The 19,076-nt window shown below is 38.3% G+C and overlaps 1 protein-coding gene across 3 annotated transcripts in view; it reads left to right on the plus strand.

Annotated features, from left to right (window-relative positions):
• Window positions 1-1,570: 1,570 nt before the first annotated feature.
• Window positions 1,571-19,076, plus strand: part of LOC127806051 (villin-4-like) — a 40,386-nt gene continuing 22,880 nt past the window's right edge. Inside the window, exons 1-14 of one of the 3 annotated variants that reach the window (XM_052343030.1) lie at window positions 1,571-1,836; window positions 3,874-3,989; window positions 4,325-4,424; window positions 8,956-9,024; window positions 9,111-9,347; window positions 9,441-9,618; window positions 9,709-9,841; window positions 10,541-10,703; window positions 10,787-10,934; window positions 11,104-11,204; window positions 11,888-12,043; window positions 14,332-14,400; window positions 14,503-14,571; window positions 14,691-14,828. In XM_052343030.1, the coding sequence (XP_052198990.1) occupies window positions 3,934-3,989; window positions 4,325-4,424; window positions 8,956-9,024; window positions 9,111-9,347; window positions 9,441-9,618; window positions 9,709-9,841; window positions 10,541-10,703; window positions 10,787-10,934; window positions 11,104-11,204; window positions 11,888-12,043; window positions 14,332-14,400; window positions 14,503-14,571; window positions 14,691-14,828 (1,617 nt within the window). In that variant the 5' untranslated portion in view covers window positions 1,571-1,836; window positions 3,874-3,933. Of the gene's footprint in view, window positions 1,837-1,910; window positions 2,311-2,895; window positions 3,041-3,873; window positions 3,990-4,324; window positions 4,425-8,955; window positions 9,025-9,110; window positions 9,348-9,440; window positions 9,619-9,708; window positions 9,842-10,540; window positions 10,704-10,786; window positions 10,935-11,103; window positions 11,205-11,887; window positions 12,044-14,331; window positions 14,401-14,502; window positions 14,572-14,690; window positions 14,829-19,076 lie in introns of those variants that run through there. The other 2 variants (XM_052343031.1, XM_052343032.1) reach the window with 2 other exon arrangements.

A 19,076-nucleotide genomic window follows, 5' to 3' on the forward strand; every position in this document is an offset into this window, starting at 1 on the left:
TCTTGGCCGACGCGTGCAAGCCACACGCCTTCTTCTTACTCGCGGGCGCGTGGCTGCACACGCCCGCCTACTGCGTTTTCTCCGGCGGCTATCTCACCGCCGGCGACGCTTTGGCTTTCTGGAGTTTTGAAAAAGCTCACTCTCCCCCCATATTCAACCTCCTGAACCCAATAAAAGTCTTAAAACTTTGAAAAAACAACACGAAGTACCTCGAATTTGCAATTGAAGGCGGCTCCGATGATTCACAATTTTTCGGCGAGGCTTCAAACCACCGCTTCCTCTGCTCCGTTGGCCACCAAACTCATCAGAAAGCTTGCCCACGACGCAAGGACCAAAACTCCACTCCCAAAACTCTCAAACGCTACCCCAAATGCCCAATCTATGAAGTGAAAATTTTGATTATTATTTATGATATCCTAGAGTATTACAGTTACTACCTCTTATAGGTTGAGGCTACACCATTCAAAGAGTCAAAACTCTCTTATTCAAAGACAACATTCTTTTCCCTATTCCTACACTTGTAAGAGATCTTGTAATATCAATGCTATGTCTACTAGGCTCAATCGTGTTTGATGGAGGTATTGCTTCCCATATGAGGGGATAAAGGTCTTCTTTGACTATCATCAAAAGAAGAAGCAAAAGTTAGAATAACTAAAAACCATAATACAAGGAAAAAAGATAGAACTTGTATGTAAAAAAAAAAATTTGGGCTTAACTTTTTGTACTTTCTTTTTGTTATTTTGATTTTATTTTGAGGACAAACTTGTTAGTTATAAGAGGTATTCTTAAATTTGGTAGATGCTAGACCCATCTCAAATTAAGGTAATAAGGTTAATTTATCTTGATTGATCATTGTTTTAGGTCAAGTTCATTGATATAACCCATTACCCTATCTCGCACTCTTCTTTTAAGGAGTAAGATTTTTTTTTACGTAATAATTTGTTATTATTTACAAATGAACTCCTAAAAGATAGATTTATATATAATTTTTTATTTATAGATAATATTATTGAAGAGGTTGAACTAATTCAATTCTTCTTTATAATTAAGTCAAATTTGGATTCAAAAGTACAAACCATTAGGTCTAACCGATGAAATGGCAAGTGGTGGAAAGCCACCTCCCATTTTTATTTTGATTTTCAAGTCATGGGGGTGGCTGGAATGTTGCCTTTACGGCGAGAGGCCGGTGGGTGGGCGGCCAGTACCTTGGATTTTCCCCCAAAAATTAAGTCCAAATGTCCAATAATTTGGAAGCAAAATTCAAATCAAACAAAGATCAGAAACAACTAATTTGATCTGTACAAGGGAGTGCGAATCCAAACACCCCCCCTATCCTAATGAAAGAAAAGGTGCCCGGCCCCGGCCCTGGCCCCGCGCTTTCTTTCCATTTTCTAGCCTTTTTCCAAATTTTCATTCTTGCTTCCCTACGGTGATGTAATCGAGTTAGAGACGGTAATAATTACCACAAAGAAACAATTCAGAGTAATAATGGAGGTTTCTGAGTTAATATATATTATTATAATAAATTTACAGTTCAAAGGAGGGACCTTTTTGCTGCCGTTAGTGATAGGCACGCCTGGCACTCATCATATTCCCTCCTCTCTCTCTCTCTCTCTCTCTCTGCTTTTTCTCTCTCCCTCTCTCTCTTTCTGGAGGCCCTTTGCTGTTCTCCGTCTAATTGAGCCCACTTTCCTCTCCATCGGCTTTCTCTCTCTTTCTCGCTGTGTTTCCTTTTTCTGGGCCTCCGTGTCGCAGAAGATCCAGCTTAATTCCAGGAAATCTCCGTTGTTATAGTGGATCTGTTGGTTTGTTCTCCGTCTGCTTCGAATCAGAAAGGTATTTCTTCGTTCGAATTGAGGGCTTTTCCTTCGGATTTTTGTTTCCCGGATTTGTTTTCCTCTGTTCCTCGGATCAGTGGAATTGTCCTGTGCCTCTTCGAGTGCTTGGTTCCAGCTATGGATGGATTGATTTGAAGTTTTTTGGGTGTTATGTGTGACTGTGTCAGTGTTTGTGCCTAGTCGGTTAGCGTTTGATCTGGTTATCTGATTTGTGTGGAGCAAATCAGATGGGCCAATTCTGGGAGGCTTAATCATGGAAGTTTCGGACAATTTCGATTTCTTCGCATTTACGATGGGAGAGTTTTATAATTTGGGATACCCAAATGCACATCTAGGTAACTGCGGCCTGATGTGTTCGAGGAGTGTTAGAATTTCAAGATCAGGATTCAGGGTTTGGGAATAAATTATCATTTCCTCTTTTGTCGCCCTATGTTTGATTTTGGGCCTCGATGGGTAACTGTTTGATGGGAAGGTAAAAGAATTCTCCCTAGTAATTTCTCGGCATCCGAAGCAAATTTATGGACCTGTCATCCTCTTATATTTAATTATTTATTATGTCCTGTTTGGACATCTCCTTTGGTCCCTTATACTTCTTCTCCCCCTCTTTTATCTAGTTTTTTAAAGCTTTTTTAGTTTGAAATATTTTCATTGTCCTGCTGCATCTCAAAATTTTCTTCTCTTCTGTGTCACGTCCTTCTAAATAACTAACCTCTACAGCATCTTAAGTACTATCAATGTTATGAAGTCCTATTTGGATGGTAATGAGCTAATAGCTTACTTTGAATCAGATGAAGAGTGTGGTCTATAGACATTTTTTGGAGGCCAAGTTTTTTGTTAAGGATTTTGATTTGCTCCTATAGTTGGCTACAAATGCACTATGATATAATCACAGAATTGAAAATGAAATAGTGTTTGAGGCACCAAAATTTTTTGTTTGTACCACTAGATAGCTTGCCTGCAATGAAGCCAATGCTGATTGACACGACAAAGCTTTATTAGGTACTGACTGAAACTGAGTTGATGTCATGTGTAGCTGCACTGCACTGGCTCACCGTGAACTGTGTTTAAGTACTTTGTTCCAGCATTTTACGATCATCTCAGAAGGAATAAGTGGAAAACATAATCATTTGTTTCTGCGGTCAAACTGGACATCAAAATGATGCTGCTAAAGCACAAAGTTAGAACCAGATTAGTACCTATAGGTAAGTTGACAGCTAAAGCATTCAAATAATCCCAGTTTCTTACTTTGAAAATGAAGTGAATATACATGCCAAAAAATGGATCTTTAAGCATCAAGAATAATAAAAAATTAAATTTAAGATAACCACATTTAATTAAAGCAATGGGAATCACGAACAGGACAAGTTGACCTATTTGTTATCATACGAAACATTAAGGATCTTGTTGTAATGATGAGATATGTTCTTTTGGAAAAAGTTTGTTGAAACTTTGTGGAGTTCCCATATTCTTCAGGCAAAGGGGTTCTATGGCAAACAGTACCTGCGGTGTTCATCTTGAGGCATATGTATTTATGCAGTCATATTTCATTTGTAGTTGACATTTTGTGTCATATTGGTGAATGTTCAATGAAATGCATTTTTATTGCTTATTCTAGTTCAACAAGAACTACCTGGGTAGTTTGGTCTATCTATTGGCAAGGTTTAGCTACAATGAATGTTGAATAGGTGGCCATGTTGTTAACAGAATAAGCTCATACTGGCTCAAGTTCTAATCCCCTAGATTTACTATGAGGTTCTGATAGAATCTGCAGACTGCATTGAATTGAAAAGGCTGCATAACTATTATGCTTGTGCTGATAGAATCTACAGACTGCATTTAATTGAAAGACTGAATTAATTATTTTTTCCTCATATTTTATGTTGACGTTATTTATATATTTTGATATCTTTCGTGAGTTTCTGATTTTAAGTTCTCTTCATGACTTACTTGCAATGATTTATTTGATTATTATGGTTCCTTTAGGATTTTCTTTCCCTGCAGAATACTCATTTGACGGTGCCCAAATATTTTTCAGGGTTCTGGTTCTATATTCATCCCAGTGTGAAAAAACAAACAGAGAAAGCCAGAATACATTATGGCTGTTTCAATGAGAGATTTAGATCCAGCTTTTCAGGGAGCTGGACAAAAGGCGTATCCTTTATCGTTTTAGTTTTACTATGCTAAGCATTGTTGGGAATTAGTTTTGTTCTTTCTTTGAAATGTCAGATTCAGCAACTCTAGTAAGCCTATCTATGCTGATTATTATCATTTTTATTATTGTTATCTGGAGGATGAGCTGTCTGTTCTCTAGTAGTTCTGGGAAGAAGGCATAAAAAATAATACTGATATATGCTGCTATGCTGCTTCAGTTGCCTATACCATTCTCATAGCTATTGATGTATATGTTCTTCTATATTTAGTTACTGTCATTTTGAATCTGACTATTTATGGGTGGAATATTTTTTCTTCTCCTTCACAATATATAGTGGGATTGAAATATGGCGTATCGAAAACTTCCGCCCTGTGCCTATCCAAAAATCCTCATATGGAAAATTTTTTACAGGCGACTCCTACGTGATTTTGAAGGTAACATAACTAATTTTGATTCATCAACTTCCTTTTTTTTTCCATGAAGTTGGATTTTGAATGTTTGTTGCATTATTGGCACCAAAAGAATGGATTCAATCGTGTTATGTGCAGCCAGTCATCTAAAATTTTCTTTATGAATGGCCTATGTTAATAGTTAAAATAAATGTGCTCTTGCAATTTCAGCAAAATCTGATATATGGACCGAGCACTTTAGGAAGCTGTGGATTGTTTTAGAACTTCAGCATTTCTTCCTCCAGCAATTCTTACTTTCTTCTCCGTAATTTTGGTTTGTTGATATCAATGACTGGATAACACTATATTAGTAGTTAATGTGAACCAGTTGTGCTTCTGTTACATGTCACTTGCTTATGCAGATGATCAAAAGGTTGTAGTTTGAGGATTTTTAGGTGTGATTCAATAGCTGAAGGAAGGAGCTTAGTTTCTGAGTTCTAAACGCTGAGTTTCTTCTAAGAATTTCTGAACATGCTCTTATTCTGATAAAATGCAATGAGATATAAAAATTAAAAGAGCCATTTGTGGAGTGATAGCATTTAGCAAGAGAAGAAGTATGAAAAAAACCGGCTAGCCTTAACAGTTGAGGAGGTTTACTTTTCCTCATTATAGTTTTTGTGAACTTCCGGCTTGCCCTATGGCATGATTAATTTGCAGGTTTAAAATATTGCAATAAAAATTACTTGATTATCTAGGCAATGTAAGTATTTGATACACGCCAAGTAGTTTGGTGCAAGTATTGTTAATGAAATCAATCAAGGATGTAAAGAAGGTCAATCAAGAAGGCATCAAGGATGGTAATCTGTTTATTCTTTTAAGGATGACATTCCAGTTGTAACCCTATAATAACCCAAGGCTTCCTCATAAAGGGCTGAACTTGGTGGTACTTAAGGTCTCTCCTGCTAATTATCACCAATGTTTTTCTCCTTGAAAATGTTTGTACTTGTGCTGATACACGTACAACTGTCACTTATTACCTAGAGTTATTTATGCTTCACATGCAGAAGCATTCTATACCCTAGTATTATTTGTTTTCGTCATTATCAATGGATAGAAATTCTTGATCATGTTACCAAGTAAAAGAAATCCCTAGACAATGGCAAATCCATCAAACCACTTCAGCTTATTGAAGATAACCAACGACAACAACAATAACATCATCATATCAAGCCTTTATCCCATTTTTCATTTATCTAGGATTCATGTTTGTTTTATTTGATCCAATTGGCTGTTGGTTACCTAACACGACCCTCCTCCTTTATCTAGACTTAGGACTGGCCATAGATAAGAACCACAAGTGAAGTTAAGATAACTGACTCATATACCTTCATAATAAGTGTGAGAGAGTAATGTGGAGAGAAAAACATGAGAGATTAGGCTCTCTCACCTTGCTGTTTATAATAGGTTGTACAAGCAATTAAAGAAATAATGGGCCTAATCTATGGGTTTAACCTAAGGCTAATTACAAGGCCTAATAATTACAAATAAAACATTTGTAAAATATGTACCAACAATACTAATAATTCTAACACTCCCCCTTAAGCTGGAGCATAGATATCATATGCACCAAGTTTGTTACAAATATATTCTATTCGAAGACTCTTTAGAGTGATGAAGACATCTGCAAGTTGATTATTGGAGTTAACAAACTCTGTAACAAACACATTTAACCAACTTCTCTCTAATAAAGTGATAGTCGATTTCAATGTGCTTGGTCCATTCATGGAACACTAGATTGGAAGCAATGTGCAAGACAGTTTGATTATCACAAACAAGCTTCATAGGGGACACTTAACAAAACTTGAGTTCTTGTAGGAGTTGCTTAAGTCAGACGAGCTCACAACTTGCATTAGCCATAGCCCAATACTCTGTCTCTGCACTAGATCTAGTTACATTTTGTTTCTTACTTTTCCAAGAAACCGAATTTCCTCCCACAAGAACACAATACCACTAGAGGTGGACCTACGATCAAAAGGAGATCTTGCCCAATCTGCATAATAACAAATATCTGTGTGTCCCTTATCTTCATAGAGTAGCCCTTTACCCGGTGCTCCTTTGATGTATCTTAGAATTTGGATAATAACATCCCAATGAGAATCACATGGAGAACTGAGAAACTGACTAACTACACTCACAACAAAATAATGTTGGGACGAGTGACTGTGAGATAGTTCAACTTGTCTACTAGTCTTCAATACCTTCTAAGACCTGAAAAGAGCTCTCTCTGTCCTGGCAAGAGTTTGACATTTGGATCCATTGGAGTGTCAATCGGTATGCTGTTCACCATACCTGTTTCTTCTAAGATATCAAGTGCATACTTCCTCTGAGAGATTGAGATACCATCTCTTGATTGTGCAACTTCAATACCCAAGAAATATTGGAGTTTGTCCATGTCTTTGGTTTAAAAGTGTTAATATAGATGTTCCTTCAGCTTCTATATGCCAACCTGATCACTCCCTGTGATAAGAATGTCTTCCACATAAATAACAAGATAGATGCATAAAGAAGAGGAGTGTCGATTGAAAATCGAATGATTAGCTTCACTCCAGGCGAGATTGGCTACCGGAACGGCCCTGATTACTGCCTGAAGTTTGAAACAGAAGAGCAGAGGCCTCGGGAGGGGTACTTGTAAAAGCACCAGTAGAGGAAGATTTGCTAGCCATATTAAGCAACCTTTTGTATGTATCTTTCATAGTGGGGTTAGTGGACCTAGTCAAGATCTGATGGCGAATAGCCACGAACTTAGACTTGAGACCGGATAAAGTAAGGATTATGAACAGTTTGTCCCATTGAGAATCATGAGCGGCTTTGGAATCGGAGTATGGAAGAAGAGCTTCAAACTCTTACGTTAGAGATCACATCTGGCCCATATAGGATTCCATAGATTGACCCTACTGGATGTTCTTGATAGTGGACAACAGTATAGAGACGCTGAATGTCGTTAGTATATCACTCAGCGGCTTCCTTCCAAACCTCATAACAAGTTTCAAATGGTTGAAAGAGCTGCAAAACAAATCGATCAATGGAATTTCATAAAATATTACACAACTAAGCATCAACCTGTTCCCATTTAGCCTTGTTGGCTTCGTCGACATTTGCTGCCTTCTTGGTGAGATGGTTTGCTTGTCTTTGCCCCTTGAACCACATCTTGATAGAGGCTACCATGAGAGATAGTTGACAGACCCTATTAACTTGTCAGAGGTGATAACAGGGGTCCCTATGTTGGAAAGGATGAAGGGTTGAGATGTAGATGAGGCACGAGGAGTAGAGTTGGCATCACACAAGGACGACATGGTGTGGGTTCAGGCAAATAGATTGAAACTTAGATGTTTGGGTATAAAAGTGGGTAAAAAGGTGTTGGGTAACTGATACACAGATTGGGATGGTTTTTTAGAAAACATACACCAGGGATGGGTTTAAGAGGCTCTGGTGAGGTTTTGATGAGAAGACGGCGGAATTTTGGCTAGGCATGTGCTCCCATGTGCTGGTGAGTGGCAAACTGGCCAGAGAGCTTCGGATGGTGCGTGGTAGCTTTGACGGCGATGGTCTCCCGTGGGTGGTGGAATTTTGGCTAGGCATGTGCTCCCATGTGCTGGCGAGTGGCAAACTGGCCAGAGAGCTTCGGATGTTGCGTGGTAGCTTTGATGGCGATGGTCTCCCGTGGGTGGTCGATCTAACGTTGGCGAACACGATGGCGATAGTGGTGTTGGCAAATAGTGGCTGGAAAGTGGAGTTTTGGCCTTGATAGGGGCTGCAAGGAGAGAGAAAGTGGGAGGAGAGAAAAATAAGAAATTTTAGGTTTGGGAGACCACCGGAGAAGGATACACTGCGGCAACTTAGGGTTTTCTCACCAGTGGCTTTGATACCATGTGAGAGAATAATTTGGAGAGAAAAACATGAGAGATTAGTCTCTCTCACCTTACTATTTATAATAGGCTGTACAAGCAATTAAAGAAATTAAAGAAATAATGTGCCCAATCTATGGGCTTTACCTAAGGCTAATTACAAGGCCTAATAATTACAAATAAAACACATGTAAAATATGTACAACTATACTAATAATTCTAACAATAAGTTATATGGTGAAAGAAATACACAATAAGGTGTTCATGATTTTTTTCATCAAATCTTGGAGATGTGATATTGTTTCTCATATAATCACCATTTGTGAGAGACATTACCATTGGCTCCTAATTTTCCCACATTTTGCAGAAGCATTTGATGAGATAAAAATGTTTTGATCATGCACTTATGCCAACATCCAAAAGACCTTTACTTGTACTGCCTTTGGTTGGCTACAGAATTATCATCTTGCCCCTTTGTTAAGTTTGAGATGTGCTATTAGTTGAATAAAATAATGCCACATATATAGTGCATAAGATTATATAGTTAATGCATATATCTTCTTGTGAAATGCGTTAATTGATTCATACTCTTTGTCCACCCTGCATGTTTGAAACTACTTGTTTTATTAATGTCAAAAATATCCCATGTTTTTTACCTTCTCTTTTTTCAGACAACTGCTTTAAAAAGTGGTGCTTTGCGTCATGATATCCATTATTGGCTTGGTAAAGATACCAGTCAGGTAAACTAATATAATTATATGATTTTTAACATCCATGTGAGATCCTTCTGTTTTTGTAATTTGCTATTTTGACTCCGTTTAAATAGGATGAAGCTGGTACTGCAGCCATCAAAACTGTTGAGTTGGATGCAGCTCTTGGTGGGCGAGCTGTCCAGTACCGTGAAGTACAAGGCCATGAAACTGAGAAGTTCCTTTCATATTTTAAACCATGTATTATACCTCAACAAGGTGGAGTCTCATCTGGGTTTAAGCATGCTGAGGCTGAAGAGCACAAGACACGGTTGTATGTTTGCAAAGGGAAGCATGTTGTTCATGTGAAAGAGGTAGATAATATATCCTTCACATGCTCAGTTAATGATGGGTCATGAACTTATACGGCACTTTCTTATTCTTATACTTCTTTATGTTGGGGTCAGGTTCCTTTTGCTCGATCCTCACTCAACCATGATGATATCTTTATACTGGATACCAAGTCTAAAATTTTTCAGTTCAATGGTTCCAATTCTTCTATACAAGAAAGGGCTAAAGCATTGGAAGTTGTCCAGTACATTAAAGACACTTATCATGATGGGAATTGTGAGGTTGCTGCCATTGGTAAGTCAAAGATCAATTTGATATTTCTATAGATGATGATGGGTGAATTACTATCAATAGCTATGCCTATCCACTGATCTTTCTGTGCAGAGGATGGGAAATTGATGGCTGATCCTGAAACTGGCGAATTCTGGGGTTTCTTTGGTGGATTTGCTCCACTTCCAAAGAAGACAGCTAATGATGAGGACAAAACTGTTGATGTTATTGCTACAAAACTGTTTCGGTAATATATCCTTTGAATTTGCCATTTGACATTTTGTCAATGTTATTATTATTATTTTAGGATAAGATGCATGAGACATGATTAAGATGATTTGATCACGTGAGATGAAGACTAATAGAGGTTCTTGTGAGGAGAGTAGATGGAATGGAACAAACATTATTAAAGAAGTAGAGGAAGACTAAGAAAAACTTGGTGGGGAACACTTAGGTTTGATACTTATTATAAGAGATTTATAGAAGATAATGCCATAGATAGAAATGAAAGAAAAACTAGAATTCATGTAGCCAAGCTCACATAGTGGGATAAAGGCTTGGTATGTTGTTGTATTTGAAAAATTTTATGGTCAATTGTCTGAATAGTTTGCTAAAGCAAGGGTAAAGCTGCCTACAAAAATGACCCTCCCCCGACCCTCGCAAAGTGAGGAGCCTCATGCACTAGGGATACTCTTTAATTTTCCAAGCCGTGCAATTTTTTTATTGCATATTGTATTTGATATTTTATACTGTACCTTTATTTTTCTACCAGTTGATTTTATCTGTATTTCTTTATTTCTTCGCATTCTGTTTGACATTTTAGTAATTCAATGAGGGGACGAAACAGATTAAAAGGAATACCTTGGAAATGGATTTTGCTGGAACAAACATAAATTTATGGGTCCATTGCGTCCTAGTTCTGACAAAAAGTTTTCTGCTATTCCAGCATTGAAAAAGGGACAGCAGAACCTCTTGAAGCTGAATCTTTGACTAAGGAGCTACTAGATACAAATAAATGCTTTCTTCTAGATTGTGGGATAGAAGTTTTTGTATGGATGGGGAGAAATACCTCTCTTGATGAAAGAAAAAGTGCGAGTGGAGCTGCAGAAGTAATTTTTTTGTGCTATTATTTGTTTTTAATTTGAAAGAAAATAATCTGCTATCCTCTTATAGTTATCATTTTACTCAACAGGAGCTTGTCCGAGGTCTTAATCGCCCGAAATCTCATATAATTCGTGTAATTGAGGGATTTGAGACTGTGATGTTCAAGTCAAAATTCCATTCCTGGCCTCTTTCTGCTGATGTTGCCGTGTCTGAGGATGGCAGAGGAAAGGTTGCTGGTCAGTAACTTGATTAAGTATTTCAGATGTTCTTGCTTTGCCCCCAGAAATTTTTATGGCAATCTGCACTTATAAATATTCATTTCTTTTCCTGTTATAACTGCTACTAGTCTGTTCTTCTTATTAGTATATAGGTCCTTACTGCTCTTATCCATTGGCAATTATGCAGCACTCTTAAAACGCCAGGGGGTTAATGTGAAGGGTCTATTAAAAGCTGCTCCTGCTAAGGAAGAGCCTCAACCATATATTGACTGTACAGGAAACCTGCAGGTGCTTTAAGTTTATGCATGGATTTATATTAATCTAGCAAAATTTATGAGATCTATGCCTAAATTCTTGTTCCTTTACTTGCCAATTAAAACTTAAATCTTTTCTATCAAAGGTGAATGGCAGGTCTTGAGTTCATTGGTTCTCTCCCAATAATTTATGTATAAATTTTATATCTAGTGTACCTGTCTTCTTTGAACCCATATATCACCCACAGCCTCTGGCTTCACTCTTATCTTTTGCCTTTTATTGTGTGTAATTCGAAGTGAAAGATGTACTTCCAAAATGAGAACAGACCATTTGGAAAAAGAAGGAAAAGTAAAATTTTTAGATTTCTTTTTTCTTAAAAAGAAAAAAAAGTAGAAGAACTTATGGCAGGAGTGCCACATAAACATCTATAAAGAATTTATACTTTTGTGATAGAACTTAAAGTGCAGCTTTTGATGAGAGTCTTTCAGATTATCAAACCTGGTTTGTAGATGTCTCTGGAATACTTCCCCATCCTAGTGTTTCTGAAATTTTCCCAAAAGATTTTTAGTAATAAATTTTGCTCGTGTCTATCTGGCAGTAACTATAGCCCTGGTTCTCTACTTAAGATCATAACTCATTAGGTGAGCTTTAAGTCTACTTGAAATTTTACCTTTGTAACTTGTATGCTAATGATACTCTGTACCATGGTTGTACAGGTTTGGCGTGTGAATGGCCAAGAGAAGACTCTCCTTCCAACTTGTGATCAGTCAAAATTTTACAGCGGAGATTGCTATATCTTTCAGTATTCTTATCCTGGAGAAGATAAAGAGGAATACCTTATAGGGACATGGTTTGGCAAGCAGAGTGTTGAGGTGAATAAAGAATTTCAGTACAGTTTTATTTTGTCTTTTGAGTTTCCTTGAAGTAAATGTAAAGAGGATGTCATAAAGTTTTCGTACTTATGGAGTCTAATCAATGGTCAGGAAAGCAAGTTAGGTCTAGACAAATCCTCTAATGTGGAAACAACTCTGTCATCTCATCTTTTAGTGTCATGATCCTTGGGTTTAGAATAGAAGTTAGGAAGGAACCGAGGGAAAATTAGACAGAATGGAGGGAGCATCGGACAGAACAGAGGGAGATATTCCGCAGAATTAAGGGAGAATGCAGACAGAACGGAGAAAGAGAGAGTGATCAGAGGCAAACAAGAGAGATCAGAACAATTGACAAGGAAATCAGAATTCAATTATCATTCATCTATGTTCCATTCTCTAACTAATCTAGCCTATTTATAGGCTTTACAACTGAAGATACTAACAGCTACAGTAGAAGAGTACAACCAAAAGAATTACATATAATACATGATGACTAATTTATCCTTGGGATCCTTGGGGTCATGACATTTAGGTGTTTAGTTTTTTGTTGTCTTGCTGCATTTTTGTTGTATGTCACACATTATTCTCATGTGAATGAAACACTTCGTTTTCTTCGATAGACTAGTGCAGATCAATGTGAGAAAATATTAAATGCACAGAGAGCTTCTTACTAGGGAACTAAGAAAGAAAGGTGAGGGGTTCAAATTAATTAAAATGGTTACTGGGACTAATGTACTTAAGAAGAAAAGTAGCCCAGACAAATTTGATGTTCCTTTTTTGGAGCTAGGCTAAAACAGGCAGTCAAAAACATGCTAAAGATAACCAAAAACCAAAAGGAAGTCTTCAGCATAACTTTTGCTCCTCGGCTCAAATTGGAAATAGTTTGTTCATGTAGCACGACCTCTAGAATATGAAAGACTGTCGAGCTCCATGATTTAACCAGTATACTCTACTGATCTTAACAAGGCTTAGACCCATTTATACTAGGCTTCACATGTCTGCCTTTTCTAGTTGGTTCCATTAAGCTGCATTGCATGGGAATTTTTTTTTTTCATGATTCTCAACCTATGTTTTTGGCATTCCACTTGTCCTTTTTGGCACCTTCTGCCCCAACAGTGCAGTAAGTGGTGTATATTGGACTAGAACAACAATCTCAAAACACTTTTTCTCATTTTATTTTCATCACGGCTTCTATTTCTTATTGATGGTCAACTTAGAATATTCAAAATGACCAGTCTAGATCCCTTTTGGCAATCAAAATTTCCTTTTCTATTTCCATTTCTACCTTTTTGAAATTTTAAATATACTTAGTACTAGTCCTACTTATCTAAAAGCTTTAGAATTGAAACTCTATGTGGAGCTTTATCATATACTCCATTTCTATTTAAGCTTAAAAGCTCCTTTCCCTTATCAATTTTGTTGAATCTGGTCATACCAGTTTTGAAAGGTCCTTATTGCAGTGTTATTGTACAGTGTTTAGACATGAAGTAGGATGTAGTCACAAGTGCTTGTTTTGTGTTGCTGCTGGTCTTTCTCTCTCTATTATATACCAACATGCTGTAGGACTTTTCATGGTGCTAGTGACTGTTGAGGAAATTTGTGCCTTATCATTTGTGTTATTACTGTGTGAACAATTATGTTCCTTGCTTTTTGCACTTATTTTTTTTCTTCTCTCTTATTTTTACTCCAGCTAATCCCTTTATCCTTTTTATTACGTCGAAGTTTTCTTTTTCCTTAGCTGCAAGACATATGGCATGCATTTATCGTTGCAGCTGTAGTTAAAGAGACCTGCGCTGTATTTGATTGGAGTGATGCTTTACTATTCACTTAAGAACTTGTAGCTAATGCTAATTTTTCATATGACGAACTGCAGAAAAAACTCAATGGATTTTCCTTTTCCTTTTGAGCTTATCATTTACCATTGAGAAATGTATGTGTTACTTGGCACTAAAATTCATCCCCATACCCTATGAAGGGCCAAAAAAGTAACCATAACCAAATTATACTGTCTGAAACTACGACATCTGCATTTGCATTTTTGGGAATTTACTGGCACAAACTTCACATTTCTTTTTCTATGTAATATTTTTCTCTCCCCCCACCCCGTCCTAGGTTCATGCACATACACGCAATCATGTACAATAATATAAAATGATTTATGTGGAATTTACTCTCTGAACTCATGGTTACACTTTCATTTTCTCTCCAATTTAATGTTTTAATTTCTTTTTTTAATTTTGACCATTGTTAACTCTGATCATCTAACCTTGATTGGTCATGAAATTTAGGAAGATCAAACTTCAGCTATTTCACAGGCAAGCAATATGGTTGAGTCACTGAAGTTTTTGCCTGTGCAGGTAAACTTTAACTTTACTAATATCAAGATTGATAATCTAGCATTATATATTATTTTCTGTAAAGACGTTTGTATTAACAGTTTAATTGGCATGGATCTATAGACTCGCATCTTTGAAGGAAATGAACCGATCCAGTTTTTTTCAATCTTTCAGAGCTTTATTGTTTTTAAGGTATGGGACAGTTTAGATGCTAAAACCGGATTTTCCACTCAAACATTCATTTCGTCGTTTAAAATTTTTATTTTGGTTAATGATTGACTATCAGCAATAACTTGTATTAATTTCATCAGGGTGGTCTCAGTGATGGATACAAAAAACAAATTGCAGAGCTTCAACTTCCAGATGCAACGTATACAGAAGATGGACTTGCTTTATTCCGGGTTCAAGGTTCTGGACCTGAAAATATGCAAGCAATTCAAGTTGAACCAGTAAGTCATCCTGCTTTGCTGTTTCTCCCATTTATCTTCTGAATAATTTTCACTATGGCTAGATGCAGTTCTGCTTGGTCACCAGCACCTACCTTACCCTCTCTAATTTCAGGGCATCTTGACTTATTTTCAGATGAATTGCATACTGAATATGAATGGTCATGGCTATCTTTTCCTTATTATTAACTAGAAAACCTATTTTTACCTCATGGAGACCCATAAGGTGGCTTCAACTTGTCTAGCAACATTTTCTTTCTTTATAATTCAAATAATTGTTGTGAGAATTTAGAGAGAGAGAGAGAGAGATGGTTTGAAGAGTATCTCTGTTAGTTACAAACTAAGAGATGGAACACATATACATACAACTATCATGACATCATCATGACATAAGCCATGACATCATGTTACCTCATGACATAAGCCATGACATCATGCTAACTATTTCTATATACAACTCAACACTCTGTTAGGACACTGATAATCGAAAGGAACTACAAGCTGGAAATTAACAAAATGAAAAGAAGGTGGACTTTCGAGAGGTCCACGCTCTCCCTTTATATTCACCAGAAAATTCCTACCCTTTTACTCTATTTGTTTCTGTATTTAAAGGAATATGTTGCCCTCACATGCCTCCCCCTCTTTGCTCTTCCCATTCTACCCCTTAACTGAATTTGTTGGCTGCACATGCACCATTTGCCTTTTCCCATTTCAATATTCCTATTCTGCCCTTATTTCTTGGGTCTTTGGTAGGGGAATGTTATGGGCTGCCTATCAATACTCCCCCACGGAACTCACCTTGTCCTCAAGGTGAAGAACATGGAACTATTGTAGGGTTCACAGGTGGTCTAGGACCAACTTCAGGCTTGGAGTATGTGAATCTTCTCTTCAATTTGTTGGGTTGTCTCCATGATTTGCATTAGACCCGATGGCTGTAACACCCTAACCTCTGCCCTAATTTCTGGCTTCAACCTGTTAACAAAGAGGCCCTCCAGTATGGCCTCTGAAGCTTTGTCCACCGGAGCCGCCAAAGTCTCAAAGAGGAGGTGGTATTCCTGCGCAGATTCATCCTGCCTGATAGCCAAGAGCCTCTCCAATGATCCCTCCTACAAAGATCGGAATTGTCTACGTAGATGGATCTTCAACTCTTCCCAGCTCCTGACTCTATGTCGCCTTTGTTCCCATTGAAACTAGGCGAGTGCAGGCCCATTGAAACAGAGAGCTGTTGTATCCATCTTCTCAGCCTCCGTCAACTCATTCATCGAGAAGTATCTCTCGACCCTGAAAACCGACCCATCAGGGTCACCCCTTTCGAAGATCAACATCTCTAGTCGCCGACTTCTACCATCTTGCCTCTCGAAAGCTTCGTGCTCCGTTCCGACCTCACGGCTACGATCGCCCTATGCTGGCGATCCTCCCAAAGCAAAGGATGAGTCCCCCCGGTATGTCTTCCTTGCCCCGTTTCCCTTTTCGTCCCCTCTCCTGCTCTCCCCACTTCTCCGCCAGCAGGTTAAATTGCTCCAGCACCGTTGCTAAACTCTTCTCTATTCCTTGCATCCTTTGGAACTCATTCTTTAGCGAGTCCATTCCTGCTTGCAGACCATCCATCCTCCCTTCTATTTGCTGCTGGTAAGTTTCCAACCTCTGCTCTAGCTCGCCCACCCTCTCCGATACAGACCCCCCATGGCACGCTTTGATACCAAATGTTAGGACACTGATAATCGAAAGGAGCTACAAGTTGGAAATTAACAAAATGAAAAGAAAGTGGACTTTCGAGAGGTCCACGCTCTCCCTCTATATTCACCAGAAAATTCCTACCCTTCTACTCTATTTGCTTCTGTATTTAAAGGAATCTGTTGCCCTCACATGCCTCCCCTTCTTTGCTCTTCCCATTCTACCCCTTAACTGAATTTGTTGGCTGTACTTGCACCGCTTGCCTTCTCCTATTTCAATATCCCTATTCTGCCCTTATTTCTTAGGTCTTTGGTAGGGGAATGTTATGGGTTGCCTATCATACTCCCCCTCAAGCTGAAGCATAGATATCATATGCACCAAGCTTGTTACAAATATATTCTACTCGAGGACCCTTTAGAGACTTGGTGAATACATTTGCAAATTGATCATTGGAGTTAACAAACTTTGTAACAATAACATCTTCAACCAACTTTTCTCTAATAAAGTGACATTCGATTTCAATATGCTTGGTATGTTCATGGAACACTGGATTGAAATCAATGTGCAAGGCAGCCTGATTATCACAAACAAGCTTCATAGGGGACGTTTCACAAAACTTAAGTTCTTACAGGAGTTGCTTAAGCTAGACGAGCTCACAAGTTGCATTAGCCATAGCCCGATACTCTGCCTTAACACTTGATCTAGCTACTGTATTTTGTTTCTTAATTTTTCAAGAAACTAGATTTCCTCTCATAAGAACACATTACCCAGAGGTTGACCTACGATTAGAAGGAGATCCTGTCTAATCTGCATAATAACAAATATCTGTGTGTCCCTTATTCTCATAGAGTAGTCATTTACCTGGTGCTCTTTTGATGTATCTCAAAATCCGGATAGTAGTATCCCAACGAGAATCACATGGAGAATTGAGGAACTGATTAATTACACTCATAGCAAAAGCAATGTCAGGACGAGTGACGGTAAGATAGTTCAGCTTGCCTACCAGTCTTCGATACCTTTTAGGATCTGAAAAGGGTTCCCTCTGTCCCAACAAGAGTTTGATATTTGAGTCCATTGGAGTGTCAGCCGGTTTGCAGTTCACCATGCCAGTTTCTTCTAAGATGTCGAGGGTATACTTCCTTTAAGAAATTCAGATGCCATCTCTTGATTGGGCAACCTCAATACCCATGAAATACTGAAGTTTGCCTAGGTCTTTGGTTTGAAAGTGTTGATGTAGATTTTCCTTCAGCTTTTGTATGCCAACTTGATCACTCCTTGTGATAAGAATGTCATCCACGTAAACAACAAGGTAGATGTATAAAGAAGAGTAGTGTCGATAGAAAATCGAATAATCAATTTCACTCTGGGTGATACCAGAGGTTTGAACCATAGTGCTGAACCTTTTGAACCACGCTCGTGAAAATTGTTTTAGATCATAGAGACTTTTTGAGTTTGTAGACCACATTGAACTCCCCTTGAGCAACAAAACTAGGTGGTTGCTCCATCTAAACCTCCTCCTGTAGATCACCATGGAGGAAGGCGTTTTTAATATCCAATTGATAGAACGGCCAATGACGCATAGCAGCCATAGAGAGAAATAGGTGAACAGAGGCCATTTTAGCAATAGGAGATAAGGTATTACTGTAATCCAACCCATAGTTCTGTGTAAAGCCTTTGACAACCAAGCGAGCCTTAAGACGATCCACCTACCTATCGGGGCCCACTTTTGGGTTGAACACCTATAGGCAACAAATGAGAGTCTTTCTTGGTGGTAGAGGCACCAAATCTCAAGTACCATTTGAGTGTAAGGCTTCAATCTCATCGAACATAGCTTGACACCAACCTAGATGCCATAGGGCTTCACCTGTGGTTTTGGGAACAAAAACAGAGGAAAGACTTGAAACAAAGGCACTAAAAACAGGTGACAAACGCACATAGCACACAAAATTATAATGAGAGTTGGATTACGAGTGGACCGTGTACCTTTGTGGAAAGCAACAGGAAGGCTAGCTAGCGCAAGATCTGTGGCAAGAGGAACCACTGACGGAGAGAGTGAGTCAGGAGAGTCCTGTTTTGGAGGAATGCTAGCATTGGCAATAGGCTGAGGACGACAATGATATGTAAGAAGTGGAGAATCCGTGGAGTGTGGACTTGAAGATAGCAGTGGGAGGTCCATAGAGGAGGAGACAGACTTGAAGAGGACAACGAAAGAGAAGAAAAAGGAATTAGCAATACCTAGTTAAGACTCTATGAATCAGGATGAGAAACCGAGAAGAAAGACTGTTGTTCAAAGAATGTGACATCAACAGATATAAGATAGTGGTTCAATTCAGGAGAGTAACACTTTTAGCCTTTCTGCAATCGGGAGTAGCCTAGAAAGATACACTTGAGAGATTTGGCAGCAAGTTTATCTTGTCCAGGTGAGAAAGAATGCACAAAACATATACATCCAAATACACGAAGGGGAACAGAATAAAGTGGCTGTGTAGGGAACAAAAGAGAATGAGGAATTTGGTCTTGTAGCACGGAAGAAGATGGCATGCGATTGATCAAATAACAAGCAGTAAGAACAACATC

The sequence above is a fragment of the Diospyros lotus genome, chromosome 7 (assembly GCF_014633365.1).
Source record: "Diospyros lotus cultivar Yz01 chromosome 7, ASM1463336v1, whole genome shotgun sequence".
Taxonomy (NCBI): domain Eukaryota; kingdom Viridiplantae; phylum Streptophyta; class Magnoliopsida; order Ericales; family Ebenaceae; genus Diospyros; species Diospyros lotus.